Source organism: Rattus norvegicus, chromosome 6 (assembly GCF_036323735.1).
Source record: "Rattus norvegicus strain BN/NHsdMcwi chromosome 6, GRCr8, whole genome shotgun sequence".
Classification (NCBI taxonomy): Eukaryota; Metazoa; Chordata; class Mammalia; order Rodentia; family Muridae; genus Rattus; species Rattus norvegicus.
In genome coordinates, this window is record NC_086024.1 from 33,666,584 (window position 1) to 33,692,628 (window position 26,045).

General features: G+C 38.2%; 1 protein-coding gene across 11 annotated transcripts in view; it reads left to right on the forward strand.

The window, feature by feature from the left end:
• Positions 1-26,045, forward strand: part of Atad2b (ATPase family, AAA domain containing 2B) — a 143,458-nt gene that overhangs the window by 20,509 nt on the left and 96,904 nt on the right. For all 11 annotated transcript variants that reach the window (XR_005505748.2, NM_001427483.1, XM_063262289.1 and 8 more), the window contains 11 exons: positions 1,422-1,471; positions 1,863-2,016; positions 3,326-3,428; positions 4,536-4,644; positions 5,647-5,763; positions 11,207-11,282; positions 14,044-14,142; positions 16,974-17,085; positions 19,496-19,611; positions 20,034-20,208; positions 22,979-23,067. Coding sequence is in view for 10 of the 11 variants with exons in the window: in NM_001427483.1 (NP_001414412.1) it covers positions 1,422-1,471; positions 1,863-2,016; positions 3,326-3,428; positions 4,536-4,644; positions 5,647-5,763; positions 11,207-11,282; positions 14,044-14,142; positions 16,974-17,085; positions 19,496-19,611; positions 20,034-20,208; positions 22,979-23,067 (1,200 nt within the window). In the remaining variant the exon portion in view is untranslated. The remainder of the gene's footprint in view (positions 1-1,421; positions 1,472-1,862; positions 2,017-3,325; positions 3,429-4,535; positions 4,645-5,646; positions 5,764-11,206; positions 11,283-14,043; positions 14,143-16,973; positions 17,086-19,495; positions 19,612-20,033; positions 20,209-22,978; positions 23,068-26,045) is intronic.

Sequence of the window (26,045 nt, forward strand, 5' to 3'; positions counted from 1 at the left end):
CTATTGTTACTAAAAGAATAGGGATTTCGATGGGTCTTGAATGTACATGCAAAGTTATAATTCTCAGTTTCATCCTAGGTCTACAATATGTGAGAGTACATGTATTAAATCAATATGCGGGAGTACATGTATTAAATCAATATGTGAGAGTACATGTATTAAATCAATATGTGAGAGTACATGTATTAAATCAATATGTGAGAGTACATGTATTAAATCAATATGTGAGAGTACATGTATTAAATCAATATGTGAGAGTACATGTATTAAATCAATATGTGAGAGTACATGTATTAAATCAATATGTGAGAGTACATGTATTAAATCAATATGTGAGAGTACATGTATTAAATCAATATGTGAGAGTACATGTATTAAATCAATATGTGAGAGTACATGTATTAAATCAATATGTGAGAGTACATGTATTAAATCAATATGTGGGAGTACATGTATTAAATCAATATGTGAGAGTACATGTATTAAATCAATATGTGGGAGTACATGTATTAAATCAATATGTGAGAGTACATGTATTAAATCAATATGTGTGAGTACATGTATTAAATCAATATGTGAGAGTACATGTATTAAATCAATATGTGAGAGTACATGTATTAAATCAATATGTTGGAGTACATGTATTAAATCAATATGTGGGAGTACATGTATTAAATCAATATGTGAGAGTACATGTATTAAATTAGGTGCTTTAATTACACTCATATGCCTGAAGTATCATGCATATGGTGTACAGAGGTGCTAAAGGTGAAATTTTACTTTTGAGAGTATATTAAGATAGACTTTTTATTTGTTTTTATTTGTTTTATTTATTTGAGAGGAGAGGGAATAGGTCTTTGTGTTTTTTTTTTTTTTGTTTTTTGTTTTTTTTTGGTTCTTTTTTTTTCGGAGCTGGGGACCGAACCCAGGGCCTTGCGCTTCCTAGGCAAGCGCTCTACCACTGAGCTAAATCCCCAACCCTGGTCTTTGTGTTTTAAAACAGATCAGATAGTTTGAAAATTATCAAGTGTTTTTGATATTTAAGTATATTTTTCTTCTCTTACAGTTCGAATAAATTTGTCATAGCTTGGAATTTATTAACTCAATGAAGCCTATAGTTGTCTGTTGCCATGGCTCCTTATGATCTTGGTTACATTTATGCTGCTTAACCTTAATCTTTTAATAGGATTGGAATTGATACAGTTGGCAACGAAATTAGTTCAGCTTATATTCAGTGTTTTATTAAAGTTTCTCTTGAAATAATGAAATGACTTTGAACTAGTAGATTTTAATTGATAGGTTATCAAAGTAAAATATTTTATGAAAAATAATAAATTAACATTTTAAAGATGGATAATTCATTTCTTACCTTTCTAAACAAATATTGATATGTTTGTGTATTAAATATATTTGTATTCTAGGTTAACTTCTCAGCCTGGTGCTACATTACCAAACGGACATAGTAGCTTGTGTGAGTATCCTGCTGAGAAGCTGGTTAATATTGAAATTGTTAGAGTGGTGTTGGGTTAAGTATGAAAATGGACGGAAGTGTAGCCTTTTAGTTTTGCTTTTTATTAAAATTTTTTTGGGACTAGAGATTGAACTGTGGTTCTCCTGCACAGCCCAAAAGTTTCCTACTTCTGAGCCATACATTCCAACCTCTTAGAGTGACGTAATAGTATACTCTGTTAGTTGGAAATGACTAAACTTCATTTATTGCAAAGATTAATATTGAAAACCTTGATTGTTTAATATTAAAGCCATTTAACATATTATATTCAGTTTTTGTAGCCTTTAAATTTTTTATTTTTTTTCTGTTTTTCTGTACTCTTCTCTTTGAAATGAAATTACCTCTCTTGCAGCACTTCGAAGCCACCCCCTTCGAGGGGAAAAGAAAGGAGATGGCGACCTTTCATGTATAAATGGTGACATGGAAGTCAGAAAAAGCTGTCGGTCCAGGAAAAACAGATTTGAAAGTGTGAATCAGAGTTTATTATTTGATCAACTAGTAAATAGGTATGAGTGTTTATGAGTTTTTGATTTTCAGCTATTTTTGTGTGTACATGTGCATGTGGTGTATATGTGTTTGTATGTACATTTGTTTGAATGTGTATGGGAGGTGTGTGTGCCATTGGAGATCAGGGGTTGACAGTGCTTTCCTCAATTGCTCTAATTTTTGAGACAGGCTCTCTCACTGAATCCAGAGCAAACCTGTTGGCTAGCTTGGCTGCTGCTTGCTCTGGGCAGAGAGCTCCTGTCTCCCCCCACTAGCCCCCTCACCTGTAGCTCTTCTCTACCTCCTTTCTTTACTTGGTGCCGTTCCCAGTTTTTACGTGAACTGAGCCTAACAAAACAAACAAAAAAACCTAAATAGCAATTGCTAAGATACTATCCTAGGTGTTTGAGACATTGGTGTTCTACTTTAATTTAAAAATTGTTCAATTAACCTTATTAGCTTTAAACTTTTTATATATCCATTTTTTATGGTTTTTTTTTTTTGGTAACGGCTTAATATTAAATGATCCCCCCCCCATTTCATGAATCTAGTAGTTATTTATCAGGATATGGTAGTGTCCCCCCCCCCCCCCCAACAAGTCTCAGTATGTAGACCTGGTTAGCCTGAAACTTACTACGTAGGTTAAGCTGGCCATGAATTTATAGTCATTCATTTATCTCTGCCTCTGAAGTGGTGTCTCTACCATGCCTGACCTACATTATAGGTTTTTAAAGTTTTAATAAGCAAACATGCTTATTTCTTTTGAGCCTTATAAACAAGGTTTACAATTTTAAAGTTTTAATAAGTGTGTAAAAGTTGAAGATAGTCTTTCATCTCTTTTAAAAATAAAAATGTTTTATTTTTATGTGTATCTGTTTGTATGTGTAAATACTGTACCTGTGGAGAGCAGAAGAGAGCTTTGGATTCCTTGGGGCTAGAGTTACGTGTGTTTGTGAACTAGCTACCTGATATGGATGTTGGGAATTGTCCTGTAATAGAACAATTCCATCTTTTAGTGTAATATCTCACTATTTAGTGTTTTCTGGTCTGGAACTGTGTGGACCAGGCTGTGAGTTTCTTGAACTCACAGAAATCTACTTAACTCCTTTTTGTGTCCTGGGATTAAAGGTGTGCTCCACCACAGCTGGCCATCTTGTTTTATAAATTGGGAATTGTGTTTTGATAAATTCTCGTTATGAAACTTATTTAATTGAGATATATAGTTACATATCAAGAGATAATTTAATGCTGGTTTGATGAGCCTTTAATGTTTATGATATGGAATGTGTTCCCACCATTGTCTGAGTTCTTTTTATTATGTAATTTTAGTACTGCTGAAGCTGTGTTACAAGAAATGGATAATATTAACATTCGACGAAATCGTCGATCAGGCGAAGTAGAGCGGCTTCGAATGTGGACAGATACAGAATTTGTGAGTATATTAGCTATGGAAATCTTTGCAAGTATTTCTCCTTAGTTTTTATTCACGTATGTCCGTGTGAGTGTCTGCCTTGGGTGTGGAAGCCAACAGAGGTCAGAAGAGGGAATTGGATCCTCTAGAGCTGGGGTCACAGTTGGTTGTGAACCTTCTGATGTGGGTGCCGGGGAGCAAACTTGTACTGTCTGGAAGAGAAGTATTTTATTTATACTTGCAAAGAATTAGGTGTCCAGAAACAGGATGACTAGCAGTTCCTCTCCTCTCCTCTCCCCTCCCCTCCCTTCCCCTCCTCTCCCCTCCCCTCCCCTCCTATCCCCTCCCCTCCTCTTTCTTGTTATGTAGCCAAAAAATGGCCTTGAACTTCTGATCACCTGCTTCCGGGCAGGTGTTATCATGCCTGGTTCATGGAGTGAGTGCTGCAGATGGAACCCAGGACATTGTGCATGCGAGGCAAGCACTCTACCAACTGAGCTGCATTCCCAAACCAACAGAAATTTCATTCATTTATTTATATTTTATGTGCTTTGGTGTTTTGCCTGTGTGTATGTCTGTGTTGGATCCCTTGGAACTGGAGATAGAGACAGTTGTGAGCTGTCAAGTGGATGCTAAGAATTGAACCTGGGCCCTCTGGAAGAGCAGCCAGTGTTCTTTCTGCTAAGACATCAATCTCTCCAACCCCCAGTGTTATATATTTTAAAATTTACAATTGTGTATTTCTCTTCATTCCATACTTAGGTTTGTATTTTACTGTCTGCTGCTGTTCCTGCTGCTTCCTCTTCAAACCCCTCACCCCAATTTATTTTTCTTCTCTCCAACTTTCTTCTCTCTTAGCTTTTTTTTTTCTCCTCCCTTCCTCTAAAGTAATAATAATAAAAATAGCCCTATGGACTTGAACCTATGTTAAACATGACTCTGAACTATGCCATATTCCATATCATTTATTTTTATACTTATTTATTTTAGGATGCACTTTTCATGAACTTGTGCCTTATGAGTAGATGTACAGTAGATTATATCAAGCAAGCATGGTTGATTTATTGACTTATTTATAGCAGAGATTAAATGCTATGTTAATATTTGACAAATTTCTTTCTTTGAAAGGAAAATATGGATATGTATTCAAGGGTTAAAAGACGAAGAAAATCACTGAGAAGAAATAGTTATGGGATACAGAATCATCATGAAGTTTCTACTGAGGGCGAGGAAGAAGGTCTGTGCAGCACCTTGTGATGGGCATCTAGGAAACCTGAGCGGGAGGAAGGATATGGAATAGCTATACAGTTAGAGCAGACTTGTTTTGCTTTTGTTTTTGTTTTTGGTTTTTTTTTTTGTTTTTGTTTTTGCCTTTTACGTCTATGCTGTATAATCTAAAGTAAAATTTAAATTCAGCTAGTATCTGAATTTTCATTTTCTTCAGTTGGCAAAAAGAAGTGGTATTGGTAGTCCGTAACTTGTCTAGTATGGGTAAGCCTGGGCTGTTGGCTAGCCTGCCTGGTGGGTAGCCCTCTTGTTTTACTTGTTAACCTTCCAACTAAAGGCTCCATCCAAGTCCCTGATTATTCGAATTTTAATTTTTGTTATAGAATGAGAAGTATGTAGAGAAAAATGGAAGTACTAATAGTAGTGGAAGGAGTTGTAGTGTTTTTGCCTGATATCTGTCTAGTTCTGAACTGAAGAATACAGAGTGAATTTATAGGGCTGGAACTAGGAATGTAAAGAGAGCACATTAGCCCTGTCAATTTATAAACTGGGTTTAATTTTCTATGCAGTGATCCTCATAGAATGGATTTCAGGAAATGTGGTATATTGAAAGTATAGATTACTTTCTAAGATAATCTTTTTTTTCCCACCTTGAGACATAGTTTCTTTGTGTAGTCCTGGCTGTCCTGGAACTAGCCTTGTAGACCAGGCACTCACAGAGACCTGCTTGTCTCTGCCTTCTGAGTGCTGGGATTAAAGGTGTGCATCACCATACCAGGCTTACAATGGTTTATTTTTCCACAGAAGTATATTGATTATTGATAGAAAGAGCTCTTTGTTTTTATATTTACCTGGGCTTATTTTTGGTTATACTAGTTTATACCATATCATAAATTGCTGACATTTTAGAATGTCACTTTGTAGAAAGAATAATGGATGAAAGTAAATACTTGGTTGAGAATGGGTTCATACATGTGGGTCAAAGTGTTTCTTTTTCATACATGGAAACTAGAATCTCAAGAGGAGGATGGAGACATAGAAGTTGAAGAGGCAGAAGGAGAAGAAAATGATAGACCATATAATTTGAGACAAAGAAAAACAGTGGATCGATATCAAGCACCGCCAATAGGTAGGTGACTCTAAACAATTCCCCGTCTTCTGTAACCGAGTGGCTTTACCACTCTTGAGAAAAAAGAGCATTTCTTTTCTGGACTCGGTGGTGTGGTCGTGTGGTCCTGTGTCCTGGACTCGGTGGTGTGGTCGTGTGGTCCTGTGTCCTGGGCTCGGTGGTGTGGTCCTGTGTTCTTGTTGTTTAGGAGACTGAAGTTCAAAGGCTTAAGGCTAGGTCTTCATTTTTGGCAAATCCCTTTTCCAATAAAGAAAAAAAAAAAAACCCACCACCAAACAAAAACAAACAACAAACAAGTAGTGCTGAATTTAAAATAATGAAAGCTCTTGATAGTCCTGCAAGTCTTTTTCTGCATAATTCCATGTACACGTGCCGCGGTAGTTACGGTGGACGATGGCAGACTGGGCATGCATAGCGTTATCACTCTCTTCCTCGTCCTCTCACTCAGTCCTTTGGCTGTCTTGTTTCTGTGTGTACATTTGCCTGTGTGTCGTCATTTGTGATTTTGTTTTGTTGTTAGGAGTTAAACATAAGGTTTGCATGTTAGGCAAGTGCTTTGTCTTGGGTCATTCTCTGTGACATCTTATGCACCCTTATTCACTTATAATGTTTTTGAGAATCTTTTTTTATTTAGAATTAGAAACTGTGTGTGTGTGTGTGTGTGTGTGTGTGTGTGTGTGTGTGTGTATTTTGGCCAAGTATGTTGGTATTAGCCTTTAATCCTAGCATTCAGGAGGGAGGGGCAAATGGGTCTCTGTAAGTTTGAGGCTAGCTTGGTCTACATAGAGAGTTTTAGAGTGGCCAAGGCTATGTAGACAGAAAAAAAAAAAAAAAAAGGAATGGGTGTTCTGCCTGAAAGTGTCTGTGCATCATGTGCTTGCCAAGTGCCCACAAGGGCCATTAGAGGACATTAGATTCTCTGGAATTGGAGTTACAGATGGTTGTGAGCCACCATGTAAGTACTGGGACTCAAATTAGGGTCCTCTAGAAAGCAGTCAGTGTCTTTAACCACTGAACCACCTCTCCAGCCCCTTACTGAGAATTTTATACTCTAAAATTGTGATTGTATGGCAGAAGTGTGCTAATTCTAGAAGCTGCTTAAAGGTTCAAACATTCCTCTGCCTCTTAGGAGTCATTGTCTCAGATAACTGTGTCACTAATAAGAGATGTGTTATGCAGGAAAAAGGTTGGGGATCGTTATTCTGATGTTTTGTTTTTCATTTTTTGAGTCTTTAGCTGAAATAAAGTCTAGAGTATGTATTGGTCAAGTTTTGTAATTTGTCCACACCTGTGAAGCTTTGACATAATGAAGATAACAGACGTAACTCATCAATGCCATCAGGTTCCCTCATTCCTGTGCAGATTCTGCTCTGTCATTTGTGTCTCCCTTGCATTAGTCTTTGGGTACCTATTTACTTTGATTTAGATGAGATTTATATGTTTTTGATTTTTTACAAATGAAATTTTAAGTGTTTGACATCTCTTTAAATTTTTTGAAATACTCTCCTTCTTGCCTAGGCTGGTCTGGAATTTACTGGCTAGTTTAGGGTAGCTTCCGACTGGTGATCTTCCTCTCCCAGTCTTCAAGTGGTACAATTACAGGCACAAATCACCACTGTTTCCAGCCTTCTCTTTCATTCTGCATAATTATTGTAGTATTCATTATAGGCATGGACCATCACAACTGTTTTATTATTCATTCTTCAAGGACATTAGGATTAATTTCAGCTTTTGGTTTGGTTGTTATAAACCCAGGTGTGGTGGTACCAGCACATCTTTAATATCAGTACTCTTAAGTCTAGGGCAGAAGAGGGGTCTAAATTTTGAGGCCAGTAGGATTACACAAGAGCCCAAGACTGTTTCAAACAATAGGCAAATATTAAGAAGTGTAGTTGGTAGATTTTATGATTAGGTATGTATATTTAATTTTGTAAAAATGCAGCTATCCTCCAAAGTGGTTGGTTGTGGCATTTTATTAAGGTTATATGCTCCCAGCTAGGACTACATAGAGTTATCCTGTTATATTCTTTACTAGAGGAGAAAAAAAGAGTTATGTTCCTAGCATAATCCTTGGTAATGCATGCCTTTAATTCTAGAACTCGGACACAGGCAGCCTGGTCTACATAGTAAGTTCTAGGTAGCCAAGGCTACACAGTGAGACCCTGTCTCAAAAAAAAAAAACAAAAGAAAAACTATGTTCCAGAGCTGGTGAGATGTGTCAACTGGTAAAGACATCTGCTGTCTAAGCCTGGCAACCTGAGTTAGAGCCACAGGACTCACATAAGGAGGAAGGAGAAAACTGAGTGTCCTCTGACCACTCCCCCTGATCAATATAAGGAATTAAAAAGTTTGTTTCATATACTCATCAATGCGTTTATATGTATGTATTTGTGGGCAAAACCCAGCTAGAATAGGGTATATATTGTAGTTTGTTTGTGTCTCTCTAATTAGGTTGAACATTTTTTTCATGTTTACTTGCCAGTGGCAAATCTTGTGTGTGTGTATCCATGTGCATGTAGGTGTGTGTCCGTGTGTGTGTGTGTGTGTGTGTGTGTGTGTGTGTGTGTGTGTATCAACATCACTTCATCACTGCGTTAGGGTTCTTGTTGTTTTTGTCATGATAACACTGAGACTAAAGGCAACTTATGTAGGAAGGCATTTATTTGGTTCCAGAGGAGTAGTCCATAATGGTGGGAGTGGCATGGTGTCTGGTGGCTGAAAGCTGAAGACCACATCTTTTTTAAAAAAGATTCTTGTTGTCTTCTTTTTAAAAAAGATTTATTTATTATATATAAGTACACTGTAGCTGTCTTCAGACACACCAGAAGAGGACACCAGATTTCATTATGGATGGTTGTGAGCCACCATGTGGTTGCTGGGAGTTGAACTCAGGACCCCTGGAAGAGCAGTTGTTGCTCTTAACCACTGAGTCGTCTCTCCAGCACGAAAGATGACATCTTAAGTCCCATAGAGAATGCAGGAAGCGAAGTGAGGCTGTAGGCTCTCAAAGCCCATGCTTATTGATATAGCGCCTCCATCAAGGCTTCCCTTCCCAAAGATTCCGTAATCTCTTCAAAGAGCACTACCAGCTGGTCTTCAAGTACCCAGCCTATGGAGGCCAGTCTCCTTTTACTCCCTAGTCCTATAGGCCCATGAGATTGTAATGCAAAATGCATTTAGTCTAACTTTAAGATTCTTGGCTGAGATCCTTCCTTTGTGAAATAGAAAACAAATCACATACTTCCAATATGCATTTAAAAGAGAAATGGGGACATAATGAGGAGATACTGGACCAAAGCAAGATAGAATCTCAGCGGGGTAAATGCTAAATCCTGTAGCTCCATGTCTTAGACCTGTGACTTTAGGGCTTAGATGGCTCTGCCCCTCCAGCTTTGCTTTGTGCCACATACATCTCTTTCTTGGCCTCCTTCCACTCCCTATATGCAGCTCTCTCCAGTAGTCGTCTCAGGCCTCTAGCATCTCCAACATCTTGGTGTCTGCATTACAACCCAGGCTTCACTTTCAGGGCTTTTACATAATTGCCTACGAAGGATTTTTTTCTGACAATGACTTCAGGATTACCACATGTTGCTCGGTCTCAGTGCCTCTCTGAAACCGTGGAGGAAGAATTTACAACAATCTCATTCTTGCCTTTTTAATGCCCCCAAAGCTAATGCCATGTGCGCGATGACTTCCACATTTGGCTTCCATCTTGAGGTAGGCTCAACTCCTTCGACCGACTTTAGCCATAGCTTTCTATTGTTGTGATAAAGCAATGTGACAAGGCAACTTAGAAAAGAGCTAATGGAGCTGACTGTTCTAAAAGGGTAGGCTCTGTTGACAGTGATTGCATGGTGGCAGGAGGCTGGAACAGCAGCTGAGCTCTTCTGTCTTTCTCTTTTTGTACTTTGTTCATTATTTATTCACATTACATCCTAATAGCAGCCCCCTCTTCCCCGTAACCCCTCGTGTGGCTCCTTCCCTCCTCCCCTTCTCTGAGAAGGGGGAGCCCCCTCGAGTATCACCCCACCCTGGCACATCAAGTCCTTGCAGGGACTAGGCACATCTTCTCCCACTGAGGCTAGACAAGGCTAGGGGAATGGGATCCACAAGCAGGCGACAGATTGGGGGATAATCCCCCCTCTTGTTGTTGGGGCACTGTCATGAAGACCAAGCTGCTCATCTGCTATGCATGGAGTACTTACATCTTGATTCACAAGCAGGAGGCAGGGAGCTTCTGAGGGTTGGCAAGATACTTTTGAAACCTTATGCTTACCTTCAGTGACACCTCCTCCAACAATGCTCTCTGTCTCTGTCTCTCTCTCCATGTCACTCACTCACTCACTGTCACACTCTCGCTTTCTTCCTCTCCCTCCTTCTCTCCCTCTCTCATTCACTCTCTCACCCTCACTCACTCTTCCTCTCTCCCTCTCTCACTCCCTCTCTCTCACTCACTCACACTCACTTATTCTCTCACTCACTCACTCACTCACTCACTCACTCACTCACTCACTCTATCTCTCTCACTCTCTTTCTTTCTTTCTTTCTTTTTTTTTTTTGAGACGAGGGTTCTCTGTGGGTTTGGCTGTCCTGGAACTCACTCAGTAGACCAGCCTGGCTTCTAAATCACAGAGATCCACCTGTCTCTGCCCCTTGGGTGCTGGGATTAAAGGCCTGTGATACTACTACCCAGCCCAAAGCCTTATTTATCTCTTTTTTAAAATTAATTAATTAATTAATTAATTAATTATATATAAGCCGCTGTCTTCAGACACACCAGAAGAGGGCATCAGATCCATTTACAGATGGTTGTGAGCCACCATGTGGTTGCTGGGATTTGAACTCAGGACCTCTGGAAGAGCAGTCGGTGCTCTTAACCACTGAGCCATCTCTCCAGCCCCTTATTTATCTCTTAATCCTTCTTAAACAGCCACCTGCTAGGGACCAAGAATTCAAATACCTGAAGCAGATTAGGGACAGGTCACTAAAACTACTAGGTAGGGTCAAGGAACCTTTTCCTAGTGGGGGAGCTGTAAGGCAGGGAATGTAAACTGTTTCTTCCTATCTTTTCTAATGCATATTTTTTATTATGCCGCAACCGTCTGCTACCCTGGTTTCGTACCCCTTGTGAAGGTACTTTTAAGCATGAAGATTTGTTCACATTTATGGTTTTGTAGAGAACTATTACTGGGGGATAATATTATGCTGTTTTCTTTCCTACTACAAATTTGTGAAAAATGGATCATACTTTTGGAAATATTAACATCTATTTAAAATGTTTATTTGAAGCAAAATAGTACTAATACAAAGTTTTTGTCTTTGTTAAGCTTCCAGACAGTAGTGTGGAAGTTGAAGATACATGACTAGGTTCTCATAGAAAGTTAATAGAGGCTCCTTTAGTGCATGGACTTATTAGTTATTTCTATCTTTCTTTTTCTTTTAGTACCGGCTCATCAAAAAAAGAGGGAAAATACACTATTTGATATTCACAGGTCTCCAGCAAGAAGAAGCCATATCAGGTAAGTTGTATTTGATTTGGAAGGAGAAAGTAGTTGCATATGTTAATGAGAAAACGAGAGACTTAATTGCATCCTCTGATTTCTTCCTAGCTTCTGTCCTTTCTCTCATTTGTGACAGTTATCATCTGACACATGACTCTTGCTTTATTTTTGTTCATGGTTCATTTTTACATTTAATTTTTAAATTAATTTTGACTTTCATGGTCTGAAAGCTAACATCTCTTAAGAGTTGAATGGAGACCGGCCCATGGCGTCCTTCTTTGAGGCAGTGACTAGCTTTTATTGCCTATAGAGAACTGGTTTTGTTTTGTTGCTCTGGCCTGCCTGAAGCTCCTTATCTCAGGATTCTTGTGCTTCTGCTCCTAGTAGAGTAAAGATTCTCACTGAAGCACACCTGGGCACTAGGCCTTAATGCATTTCTCCCCTTTATACTTAAAAACAAAACAAAGTGAAACCCAGCAGATATAGGTGTTTAGATATTTAGGAATGTATCATTTTATTAATTTTTGGAGATAATTCCTTGCTTTATTAGTTTGGCTTTGAATTTGTGGTAACCATCTGGTTCTCTTTTCATAGTGTATGTATAAATTGGACTATTATACAGTCTTTATGTTTATTTTTTTAATTTTACGTATTCTGGATAGCAGTCCCTATTTGATAAATCACTGGCAAAGATTTTTTCTTTCTCTAGACTTCTCTTTACACTGGTAGTTGTTTGTTTTCTTTGCGATTCAGAAAAGATTATTTATTTATTTGAAGCAGACTTGCTATAAATCCTAGGCTGTGTTAGAATTCTCTCAGTCCCTCCGTGCTGGGATTTCTAGGCATATGCCACTATACCCAGCCAGCCAGTCTTAAATCTGATTCAGTTTTATTTGTTAGTTCTTGTTACTATTTTTTTGAGCTATTGGAATCTTAATTTATAAAGTTATTCCTCTAGCTGTGTCTTGAAGTATACAATTTAGAAGAATAAGGAATTTAATTTGGTTATGATAAATTCTGGACATGTTGAAGGGATACACGTTGTAAGCTTTTAAAATTATTGTAGTTTCTAGACCAGTTATGTAGTAATTTTTTTTCCTTTTGTCTTTTGAGACCCTGTTATGTTGTCCTGGCTGTCCTGGAGCTAGCTATACAGACCAGCCTGGCCTCAAACTTAGAGAGATGCCTACCTTTGCCTCCCACATGCTGGGATAAAGCTGTGTACTGCCATGCCTGGCCAGTTATATAATTATTTACCATCAGTATATATTTTTTTTTTGGTCTCTTTTATTTAGTTATTTTGGATAATTATTCTTTTATTATGTTACGTATGGGTATTTTTCCTGCATGTATGTCTGTGCACTACTTACTTAATGCCTGGTGCCTCTGGAAGCCAGAAGAGGGTATTGGATCCCCTAGACCCAGAGTTACGGATAGCTGTGAGTCACCATGTCATTACTGGGAACTGAACCTGGGGCCTCTATAAGAGCAGCCAGTACTCTTAACTGCTGAGTCATCTCTCCAGCTCCTCTTCGACTTAATTTTTAAGATAGGATCTTTTTTTTTTTTTTTTTTTTTTTTTTCTCTTTTCTTTTTTTCGGAGCTGGGGACCGAACCTAGGGCCTTGTGCTTGCTAGGCAAGTGCTCTACCACTGAGCTAAATCTCCAACCCCAAGATAGGATCTTATTATGTTGTTCAACCCGGTCTCTTGGACTCAAGAGATCCTCTTACCTCATGATCTTCCCAAATACCTTGGACTGCAGACATATCATCAAGCCTGGCTAAGTATTTTCCTTTTTATTAAAAATATTTCATGCAGGCTGGAGAGATGGCTCAGATGTTAAGAGTACCAGCTGCTCTTCCAGAGGTCCTGAGTTCAACTCCCAGCAAGCACATGGTGGCTCACAACCATCTGTAATGTGATCTGATGCCCTCTGCTGGTGTGTCTGAAAACAGCTAAAGTTTGCTCATATGCATTAAATAAATAAATAAAATCTTTTTTTTTTTTTTTTTTTTGGTTCTTTTTTTCGGAGCTGGGGACCGAACCCAGGGCCTTGCGCTTTCTAGGCAAGCGCTCTACCACTGAGCTAAATCCCCAATCCCTAAATAAAATCTTTTAAAAGAATATTTCATGCAGAGTAGAAAAGTCATTATTGGGAAGTAAAAGCCTTTATTTTCCTGTAAACAAGTATATTTACTTTTTAAAATGATTGAGCTATTTATGATAATTTGGGAAAAGAGGAATAATAAAGAAGGTAACAAATGCCCCGTTCTTAGATTTTGATATTTATAACAACAACAGATGTTCTCTCTAAATTTGAATGTAAAATTGTTGCTTAACTAACTTTTGAACTACCATATTTGAAAAGCTACAGGTGTTCTGTTCTTTTTTTTTTTTTTTTTTTTTTTTCCCCCCGGAGCTGGGGACCGAACCCAGGGCCTTGCGCTTCCTAGGCAAGCGCTCTACCACTGAGCTAAATCCCCAACCCTGTTCTGTTCTTTTCATTCTTCTCTGTGGAACTTCTTAGATGTGAACTGCTTGAAGATAATGATCTGAATAAGCATTTGCTTAGTGAATAACTGGAATTTTCTCCAGAGCTAAGTGTAGATATGACAAGAGTTTGTTTTATAAAGCTCTTGCCAGCCAGGTCTTACCTCAGCAGTGGAGGAGGCACAAGGAACAGCACCACCAAAGCAAGGCCATGGCACAAGTGACACAGAAGACTAAGGTTAGAGGGCTGTTGGACACCACATGGTTTACTATTCCTCTCCCAACAGGAGGAAGAAGCACGCCATTCACAGTAGTGACACAACTTCTTCTGATGAAGAGCGCTTTGAGAGAAGGAAGTCAAAAAGCATGGCAAGAGCAAGAAACAGGTTGGCAAACTTTTCAGTGACACTATGGTAGAAGAGGAAACAGTTTCCTGTTTTAAAAGATGTGTTTCTTATCTATAATGGCATTTTGTTGATGCTAATATTGTAAATATTTTACATTGGTGTGTGTCTGTGTGTGTGTCTGTTTCTCTCTCTCTCTCTCTCTCTCTCTCTCTCTCTCTCTGTGTGTGTGTGTGTGTGTGTGTGTGTGTGTGTGTGTGTGTGTGTGTGTGTGTGTGCGCGTGCGCGCTCAGCTATTTTTGGACTCAGTTTTCTCCTTCTGACATGCACTTTGAACTTAGGTCACCAGGCTTAGTGACAAATGCCTTTACCTCTTGAGGCATCTTGATAGCCTTGTTTATTAGATTTTATTTTATATGTGTGTTTGTTTGCATATATGTATGTGTACCATGTGCATACCTAGTGACCTTGGAGGACAGAAGAGGTCATTTAGATCCCTGGAACTGGAGTTATAGATGATTGTGAGCTGTCATGGGTGTTGAGAACTGAACCACGGACTTCTGCAAGAGCAACCAGTGCTCTTAACCACTGTGCTGTTTCTTCAGCCTCAGTATTTTAATTTTTTTTTTTTTTTTTTTTTTGGAGCTGGGGACCGAACCCAGGGCCTTGTGCTTCCTAGGCAAGTGCTCTACCACTGAGCTAAATCCCCAACTCCTTTAAATATTTTTGACATGAGGTAGTGCTACTTTGAGATTCTTACCAGATAGTCCCTTAAATTAATATGTTCAAGGAAAAATTATAAACAAATAATAACATGCACTAATAAAATAAATGCTTTTTTATATAACTAGAAATTGATAGTCCCAAATACATATTTATATATGTTTACAGATTTTTATGTATGTATCACCTGTTTGTTATAAATTATGTAATAAAATCTTCTAATGATGGAGAGAAGATGTAAGAGAAGAATAGAAGTCTGTTTAATTATTTGAGACAGGGTCTTCCTAGTGCTTCCCAGGCTGTGGTCCTCCTCTTAGCTTCTTGAATAGCTCACTCTAGACATGTATGCCACTGTAATCATTTAAAATCTAAGTGTAAACACAAGTATTTAAAGGCTTTTCAGTCTTATCCTCTATTCTGAGAGGGAGTGAGGGGTAGAGGAGAGGGAGGGGTAATACTATATAATAGTGACAGTTCTAGGATTAAGCACGCAGCCTTACAGATGTGAGTAGGTACACTAAGCTGAATGTCCAGGTTATGACAACCTGCTTCAGCAATTTGTTTTAAAGACAGGATTTCTTTCTTTTGTGCAGCCTTGGCTGTCCTGTGCTGGCCGTGAGCTCAGATCCTCTGCCTCTACCGTGAATGCTGGGTTAATGCATCTGCTGCCATTGCTTGTTGCTAGTACATTTCAAAGGGTCAGTTAGGGTTCAGCAATGCTAGTGAGGGTGGTGCTATTATAGACGTTATACACCTCTTAGGCTGTCCCATTGTGCTCTTTCCCTGTACTAAGCTATATCCTCGTGCTGTGATGACACACTGGAGGCTAGGAAATGTGTTAAAGAAAAGGACATGTAGTTTTGGAGGCTGAATGCACACAACAGAGTGTTGTCTCTGGCAATAGGCCCCTGTGGCCACATCACATCCAAGCAGAGGCCCTCATGCTTGCAGTAGGAAATGACTACTGACCAAGGTTTCATGTGGCATTACTCTCTCCTTGTATTCCCAGTGGCCAGACCGAGGCCCTATGGCTGTGCCTCACCTCCTTACGGTCCTACTATTCTTATCACAGCAAAGGCTCTTGCCTTTTCCTATTGGGAGATAAACTGTGTGAGAAAATGATCAATGCTCATGTTTGCTTTACCTGGTGAATCACCGATTTTGATCGCTTGAAAGTAGGAAGAGTAATTTCAAACATGAAACCTTTTGATGTTGATTTTCTGGGTTATGATAAAGCAGAATGATGAAAAAACATGTTAAAGTATTTAAAACATTTTTTATTGATTTACTTTTATTGGTTACTTTTTGATTCTTGTGAGTTTCACATAATGCACCCCATTCCACTTGTAGTTGTGGTATATGCCTCTCTACTCTTGTAATCTCCCTTCAAAATAAAAAAACGCAAACCAACACAATAAGCAAAACAAAGCATGGAATACGTGTTGTCATGGGTGCTGCCGTATGTCACACAGTGCCCTCTGTCCATCTTACTTGCTCAGCTCTCCTGATCTCAAGCCCTTGAGGTCTCACCACACACAAGCCTCGAGAGCCAGCTGCACTGTGCTGCCTTGTCCAGGCTTGGGACGCCCTCTTTCCTCAGGGCAGGCTCACCCAGGCCTTTGCTGTCAGGGCCGCCCGGCTGTGTTGCCCAGGTGAGGTGCAGGGCCTGTTGTTCTCTTGGGTCCTACAGCTAGTGAGGGGCAGGACTAGCTCTCCTGACCACCACAGGCGGCAAATGGGAAGAGCAGCAGCTGCACATCCATTTACCTATGGCAGATGAGTGCAGGGCCAGCTCTCCCTTGTTCTTGCCCTCAGGGCTGGCTCACCTCTACCCCTTCCACCAGCTTCACTCCACTGTGCTGCCACGGTGAGGTGCAGGGCCCATATTAACTTATGTTGACATTAAAATGTGAAGGATTTTAAAAAATTTAACATTTATTTATTCATTTTGTTTGTATGCTATCATGTCCATGTGTGAAGGTCAGAGGGCAACTTGTGGGAACTGATTTTTGCTTCCCTCTGTGTGTTTCCCAGGTATCCTGTTCAGGTCTTCAGGATGGTGGCAAGAGCCTTTATCCACTGAGCTGTGTCACTGCCCCCTAATCGTTTAGTGTTTTAATGCCTTTACCTTCATGTCTTACACCTTTCAGGTGTTTGCCTATGAACTTCAGAGCAGAAGATTTAGCGAGCGGCATTCTCCGAGAACGGGTGAAAGTGGGTGCAAGTTTGGCTGATGTTGATCCGATGAACATTGATAAATCAGTAAGTTTGTAAATGTTTTCCCAGAGTAGCTTTTTTATTATGTTCCTAAGAGTTTCCTTACTTCTAAAGCAATCCACATAAAAGTAGAAACTCAGACATGACCAGTATCAACACTTTCATGTATGTGTTTTGGATCCTCAAAACCTGGGCTGCTTAGTAAAGTCTTTTCCCATTTTTGTAATTAGAATGTATAGCAGATGCCAGGTGAGGTGGTGCCCGCCTTTGATCCCAGCACGTGGGAAGCAGAGGCAAGCAGATCTCTGAGTTCAAGGCTAGCCTGGTCTACAGAGTGAGTTCCTGGACAGCCAGGGTACACAGAGAAACTTTGTCTTGAAAAAGCCAAACCAAGCTAACTAACCAAACAAAAACAAAAGAATATATAGTAGATAGGAAATGTTTTACAGTTCTGTATACCACAGGAGCCAATGTATTGCTCTAAGTACCTGATTTCATAATAGCACTTGTGAATTATTATAATGTGTTTTATTCTGGCTGTGATGTTGCAAATGATTTTTAAGGGAAGCAAAGTTGGTATTACAGGAGCTTGTTTGTAATTTGTAATTGCATTGAAATAAGAGGATTAAAGAGAAGTAAGGAAATGAAAGATGATGGAATTTAGTGAACTGATTGCTTTTGGAGAATGACAGAAACAAACTGAATGTGCTGTGTAGGTTTCTGGCTTAAGTAAATAGGTAGCTAATAGATAGACTTGAAAGGTGTTGGGGGTTCCATTGTCTAAATAGAGTCTAAAGAGGAGGAATGAGATTGGGAGGGTTGACTGTAAACGTTACAGGTATCTGTGGCATACTTTCAGGAGAAGTTACATGGGAGCAGTCGATTGGTTTGGTATAAGGTAGAGATAGATATCTGGTTAGAAATTTAGGTGTCATCATTTTCTTTTTTCCTTTTTTCTTTTTTTTGGAGCTGGGGACCAAACCCAGGGCCTTGCGCATGCTAGGCAAGCGCTCTACCACTGAGCTAAATCCCCACCCCTAGGTGTCATCATTTTAAACACTGAAGTTACTATGTTCAGTGAATGATTGTACTCCAAGGAAGGGATGTGGTGTGGGAAGACCTCAAGTTTATGAGGATGTGGTTTACTGATCACAGTGTCTCATATGGGTTAATTTAAATACTACTCATCACAGAGTTTAATCTGTGTTTTTATGGGTCTCCTGCATCTCTATACAATGTAATTTAACTGATTCTTATGTGTGATTTAAAGAAGTTATCAAAGTAGCCTTGCATATACAATTGAAGATGAAGTTAATTAAAGTTACAGAGTAAAATATCTATTTCATTTACTAGAACTAAAGGAAATTTTAGATTATGTATGTCTTGAATGCCTAGGAAATGGAACAAGTTTTTGAGGCCCTTATCATCTCTAGATTTAGTTTACCAGTACTTTACTCTTACAGTCTTTTAACTTCTGATGTTTGTGAGTCAATTCTAATGATAACAGATGTATGAGAACTTAGCTTCTTTTAGAATGTTTCTCTTTTTAACCTTCAATTTTTGTAGTTTTTTCCTGTTATAATAAATAATTCATAAAACATTTCCAAGATCTATGATAGAATGAGTAGTAGGGAAAGATTCTACCAGGGTCCAGTAGGCAATATCTGTTAACATTCTGTAAAATTTTCTTTTGTCATTTTTTTTAATATTCATTCTTTACAAAGTGTTTTAATTGGTGTAATTGCTATGAGAGAGGAACAGTTTCTGTCATTCCTGGTCTATACAGTGCTTTCCAGTGTCTTCATTATTGTTCCCTATGGAGAAAAGTTAAATCTCTTTCCTAGTAGATGAATTAAATACTGAAGAGTAAATTTTCATTTGATTAATTTGTGGTTTGGAGAGCCACTTTGGTAACTAAGGTTTTCTCCTCTGTCATGAACTAAGTTTTGTTTTGGGAGGATGCATAAGATCTATGAGATAAGTGTTAGTGCATACCTGTAACATCTTCTGTAGATTTATCAGTGTTTTAGGTTGCTATTTATCTTACTCCTGAGTCGCTTGATGATAATAATAGCTTTATTTGCCTCAGTTGAATTTTACTTTTGACTTTATTCTCTACTGATTCGTATGTATGCTCACAATTTTCTAAAGGGCTATGGGGTTGGAGGTATATGCCAGCACTAGGAAGGCACGGGGCCAGCTCTCATGGTGGATCTCTTGAGTTCAAGGCCAGCCTTGCACAGAAGAGTTTCAGCCAAAACTATACAGAAAAGCCATGTTTTGAAAAATGGGGAAAAAGAAAAAAGAAAAAAAATTCTGAAACTTCTAAAGGGTGTATTTTTGAATCATAGAACTCATAAATTAAATATATATACATTTTATATATATAAAATGACAGATGGACAAAATTTTAGAACATATAAAATCATATTAAACTTCCTCTTCTTTCTCCAAGGTGCGGTTTGATAGCATAGGTGGATTGAGCCATCACATACACGCTTTGAAGGAGATGGTAGTTTTTCCACTTTTATATCCAGAAATTTTTGAAAAATTTAAAATTCAGCCTCCAAGGTATGTTATATATTAGATGTTTATTATTGTACTATTATTTTTAGTTGATTGACTATCAGTTAATATATCTTTGATTATAAAATTTTCATATATATATATTTGGCATGTTCTAACAATGACTCTTAGGAATTATTATTTAGAGCTCAAAGGCTTGCTTTCCATTTTGGAGTTTAGGAGTCATTTAACACAAGATGAGATCCTTTGTAAAGATGCAAAATTCTAGGCCTTTTCAGAACCATCCTATACCTTTAACCTTTCTTGCTTGTAGGAGTTTGGTTCTTTGAGGACTCACTACAGATAAACTAGAAAAAGCTTTTATCAGTGCTTAGTTATTATATAGTAATCAAAGTTATATGTGAAAGAGGGATATCTTAACTTGGTAATTGGTGCTAACATTGACTATTTTCTTTGATTCCTTCTAGGGGCTGTTTGTTTTATGGTCCTCCTGGCACAGGTAAAACCTTAGTTGCCAGAGCATTAGCTAACGAATGCAGTCAAGGAGACAAAAAGGTAGCATTTTTCATGCGAAAAGGAGCAGACTGTTTGAGCAAGTGGGTCGGAGAGTCGGAAAGGCAGCTCAGGCTTCTCTTTGATCAGGTAAGGAAACCAACTAATTCAAGTGCACCTTTTTTTTTTTTTTCCTTCGGAGCTGGGGACCGAACCCAGGGCCTTGTGCTTGCTAGGCAAGTGCTCTACCGCTGAGCTAAATCCCCAACCCCTCCTTTTTTTTTTTTTTAAAGAATATTTTTGGGCTGGAGAGATGGCTCAGCGGTTAAGAGCACTGACTGCTCTTCCAGAGGTCCTGAGTTTAATTCCCAGCAACCACATAGTGGCTCATAGTCATCTGTGATGGGTTCCGATGCCCTCTTCTGAAGACAGCTACAGTGTACTTATATATATAGTAAATAAATAAATAAGTAAAAAATAAATAAATCTTTAAAAAAAAAGAATATTGTATTTTGTCTGCAAATATAGTTATGAGGAGACATATATTCTAATTAGAGTATGAAATTTAGGATTAGTAATTTGAAGCCTTTAAAGGCATACTTTAATCCTGTTATTTGTGGGAAATTGATTCCAGCAGTCCCTAGGATTCCAAAATCTACAGACGTTCAAGTCTAATAAACACAATAATAAAGAATTTTAATGTAGCTTATATACATCTTTATGTGTGCTTAAAGCATCCCTATATTTCTTATAATATCATGTAATATATGTACTATGTAAACAGTTTGGGCAGATATGTTCAACCTTTTGACTTTGTTAAGAATATCTTGTTTTCTGTTCTAGTTCACACTCCACAACTGTACAATTGAATTAAAAAAATCATACACAAAAATATCTCAATGTTTTAAGTACATTTGTAATCTTGGTTTGGGCTGTGTTCATAGATAAGTGGCGCATGGGTCATGGGTTAGGCACATCTGTTACTTTAGGAAGTAATGAGAAGGGAAAAATCGTTGTACATGGTTGGCACAGATACAGGGTTAAAAAATTTTTTTTATCTGCTGTTGATTGAAACATCATGAACTGTGCAGAACATGTAGATGGGGGGAGGGGAGGTTCTTACATTGAAGCCCATTTTCTATACTTCTGAATGTTTATGATGATCCATAAAGCACCTATCGTGACTGTTAGGTTTCACTGGAAACCTGGGATGTAAAGTTATCTTAGATTGCAGTGTTACTGAGGAAATGGGATATACAGAAAATGTGAACTATTTGTGGGGGGAATCTTATAAAACTGCATGCTGTTTATTGTCACAGTTGTACTGTAGATGCTTTTTTGTCACTATGGTAAGTAAATACCTGGGACAGTTCCTTAGGAGAATGAGTACATCTGCTCTCATGTTTGCTGGTCTTAGTCCTCGATTGGTCCCTCGATAAGAAAGTACATGGTGCTGCAGCAAATGTCAGACAGAACTTTTAAGGAAGGAAAGGTGAAATATTAGTAGTCCAGGATCCCGCAGTCTCCTTCAGAGGGTGTCTTCAGTGACCTGTAAGACACTGCCTCCTGAACATTTTACTACCTTTTAATGTAATTGCTACCCTAGAGGTTCAGAAATTTAAGAAATGAATGTTTGAGGTATACTTACTTAGACCATGCCAGATTATAAACACATGATTTGTGGAATTCAGAAGTAAATGAATGCTTTGAAAAAGAAGAAATAAATGAGTAGGCTAAATGTAACAGGTACTTTTAAAATGTTATTTTCCAAACCAGAACATGGTAGTATGCAATTGTCCCAGATATTTTTATTATTGTACTGTGTGTGTAAAGCCTGAGTTCAATCCCTAGAATCACAACAAATAAACATCACAGCGAAAGGGAAACCCACTCCTGATCCTGAGGCGAGAGGATCACTGGAGTCAAGGCATGGGAACAGTACCTATAGTCATTCCTATAATCATTCCTATAATCACTTCCAGGGTGAGATAGGAGGGTTGCTGTGAGTTTCAATCTGAGCTAGAGAGTGAGAACCTCTCTCAAACAACAAGCAAATCCCAATTTTCCTGTACTTAAAAAAATTAGTCCTAATATAAGTTTTCATGTACTCACTGGATTTAGTGAAGGAAGCATGTCATATTTGTCAATTTACCTTATATTTGATTATATATCAATAAATATGTGAATAAAAATATAGTCAAGAATTTATTAGCCATACATTTCTGTGGTGTTAGATGTGAAACCCTTTGTGAGACACGTTTGCTGTCTAACACTTCTAATTCCAGCAGATGCTGGGGCCAGCTTGGTCTTCATTGTGAAATCCAGACATTCCTGGGTTATAGAATAGAAATCTCAAAACAAAACAAAATATCCTTTGCATGAAAACGTGATGCAGATGTATAGTTGGTGAAACAGTTCAGATATCATCTAAAAGTTGTTAGTGTAGAGCAGGACCTAGTTAGTGGCTTATGCCTTTAATCCCAGCCAGCACTTGGGAGGCAAAGGCAGGTGGAGCTCTAACTTCGGGATCATCCTGATTTACATAGAAGGTTCAGGCCAGTCAGGGCTGCATAAGACCCTGGGTTCAGTTTTCATTATTACAAAAAGTTGAAGTATATCTGCACATGTACTTGTGGGCTGTGGGGCGTCTTAGCTAACTCTGCCCATGATGTCTCCTTTATACTGCGGTGTCTTTGTTTCTGTTATTTGGTTTTTGATTCTAAATCCTTGCACCCATTAGGAAAATGTTTTGAACCCTGGTCTTGCACACATTAATAAAATGTCCTACCATTCAACTATATTCCTCAGCCCTACTGTGTGCTTTTAAATGCTTGCTGCCTGTTGTATTGTTTGCTTTTATGCTCATTATTAAGAAAATGCTGTTAAATTGAAAATGAAAATATTAATTTTCTCTTTATAGGCATATTTGATGAGGCCCTCTATAATATTTTTTGATGAAATAGATGGCTTAGCTCCTGTTCGCTCTAGTAGACAAGATCAGATCCACAGGTAATTTTTCCTGAACTGACTATTGATTTTCTTTCCCCACTCATCGATATAGTATTTGGCTTTAGCCCTTGGTTAAACACTCGAAGGCTTATAAGAATTTTTAAATGTGTCTATTTCCTGGAGGTACCTTCACTCAGCACAGGATTAACTTAGAGTCTGTAGCAATTTGGCTGCCTCTGGTTTGGCTGCTGTGATAGTTCTGCTGGGACTGTTTGTGTTGTAATTCCGTGTGAGTGTTTTTTTCACTTTTTTCTGCATAGATGTCCAAGATAGAGATTACTAGATCTATAATACATTGACAAGGTAATACTATCTTCCCTATTTTAAAAATGTTTTGAATTGCCACTGTGTGTGTGTGTGTGTGTGTGTGTGTACACACTATCATGCTTGGTGGCAAGCTATCTTCTGCTTAGTCATCTTTTAAAATTTTATTCTTTTGAAACAGGGTTCTACTGCGTAGCCATGGCTTAGAATTCACTAAATTGGGCTGTCCTAAAAGTCTTAAAAACAACATTCATTCATTCATTCATTCATTCATTCATTCATTCATTCAGTATGCTCAAGCAGCAGAGTGCTTTTTTTCCCATGGGGTGTGCGTGCGTGCGTGCGTAGATGAGAGGACAGCTTTTGGGTTTTGCTGCTCTCCTACCATGATGGTCCTAGGGATTGAACTCAGGTTTTTAGGATTTGCCTCGGTCTTTACCCATGGAGCCACCTCTCCAGCCCCTCTCTCCTAGGTTATGTTCCTGTAATCTGAGAGGATTTGAATTACTTCTTATCTTGTCCTGCTCCACACCAAGTTTTTCTCTTATTCATCCCTCTCGCTTTATTTTGACATAGCGATTATTTAGAAAAGTATCTAATTCACAAATGTAACTGTTCACCAGAAAATAATGTTTGCATAATTGAATGATCATGTACGTCTTGGTATAGTGACCCTGTTTCATTTTACTTCCTGAAGGGGTTTAGTCAGTCAGGTTCCTGCCATAGTCTTTCCAAGGCTTGTCAGCCTAAATTCCCCATCCTAATCTACCACTTCAGGCCCTGCTTCTACATAGTTATGTCATCCATCTCTGTCTACTGCCATGTTTGATTTCTGTTCATTAGAGTCATTGTTTGGCCTAAGAAACTGGCACTACTCTTGAGAAAACATCCACAGTTAGTGAGTGCCCACATCCTGCTCTAGAGTGATTGTGGTATTTGAAAATGGAAGGATTTTTGACCCTGTACCGGTATGCCACATCCAAATCCACCAATTGCCATAAAAGAAACTATATATATATATATATATATATATATATATATATATATATATATATATATATATATATATTAGAGAGAGAGAGAGAGAGAGAGAGAGAGAGAGAGTGTATACTATGGTATTGGACCCAAAGCCTACATTATTTACCAAGTTGTCACTTGGAGATACATTTTGAAAGAAAGCTGTTTAATATGAATGCTACCTATAAAGGGGCAGAGATACCTGATCAGCCAGATACATTGATGTCACTGTAAGCTCACAAAAATCATGAAAAAAGTAATAGCATGACATCTTAGCATAGTAGCTCTCTAGTAATAGACCTCTGTGGGAAAAATAGAAGTGATAAGAAAGAATTGTACAAAATAGGCATAAAGAAATTTAATGAATTAAAGTGAATACAGACAACTCAACAATATTTAGAAAGTAATTTATGACATAAATGAGAAACTCAATAATTCAAATAAAAATTAGTATTAGAGGAGGATAGGAGATTCCCCTAGAGGGTTGGAAAGAGTGCTTAGTGGACAATCATGAGGACTGAGGTTCAGATCCTAACACACATGCAACGATCCATGCATCTTGCAACTGCCTGTAACTAGCTTTGAGGGATTGGGTACCCATTTTGGATTCCAAGCATTTGGTGCGTACCTGCATACATATGTGCATACACACATGCACACACATATACATGCATCTTTAAAAATACAAAAGGTTAATGAGACAGAGTAGGTTAAAAGAAAAAAAAAAACAAGTGAAAATAGATATATAACATACCAGAATCTAAGAGCTATACTAAAAGCAGTATGTATGAAGGCAATTTATTACAATAAGCCCAAAATAAGAGTTAAATGTCAAATAAGTAACTTAATGATGCATCTAGTAGGTGCAGTGAAACAAGAATAAGCCAAACTCAAATTAGTAAAAGGAAGAAGTAATAATCAGAACAGAAACTTGTAAACTTGTAAGCATAAAAATAAAGTGATCTGTGATGGAAAAGTTTTTTTAAAATAATATTGACAAACATCTAGTTAGATTATTCAGAAAAAAGGTAGAGAAAACTCCCAAATAAATGTAATTTCAAATCAATAAACATTTTGTAGCTATTGTAAAATATAACAGTGGGAATTTTATGAAAACCTATATGATAAAAGGAAAATGTAAAACCCAAGACACATTAGTTTGGACACTGATGACATAGAGAAATCGGCTGGAGCAGTAATAACTCACATGTGTGCACTCTTATCCTGAGGAGATGAAGGTCAGAGGAGCAGGGGCACAAGGACAGCCTCAGCAGCTGAGGTTAGCCTAGGCTGTATGAGACGCCCTTTAAAACAGTGACAGCAAAGCCAGACAGGAGACAAAACAGTAAGAACACACCATTAGTGAAAAAGACACCCAATGGAGAGAAAGCTAAGAGCAGTCACTTTTTGTTGAATTTCTAGGCCGTTAGAAAAAAATATTAATCATATTAATTCTTTTCCATTTATTCCAAAAATATGAAAGGTTGGGAAGCCTTCCTTCCAAATCCATTTTATCATCATTGTAATAAGAGCCAGACAAAAACAACAAAAATCCCTATAGACCAGTGTCTGAACATAAATGCCAATATTTTTACAGAATATGAGCACATCAGAACAGCTTATCAAAAACTTCATACATTCCAGTCAAGTGACATTTGTCCTGATGATCTCAGGATGATTTGTCACATACAAATGAG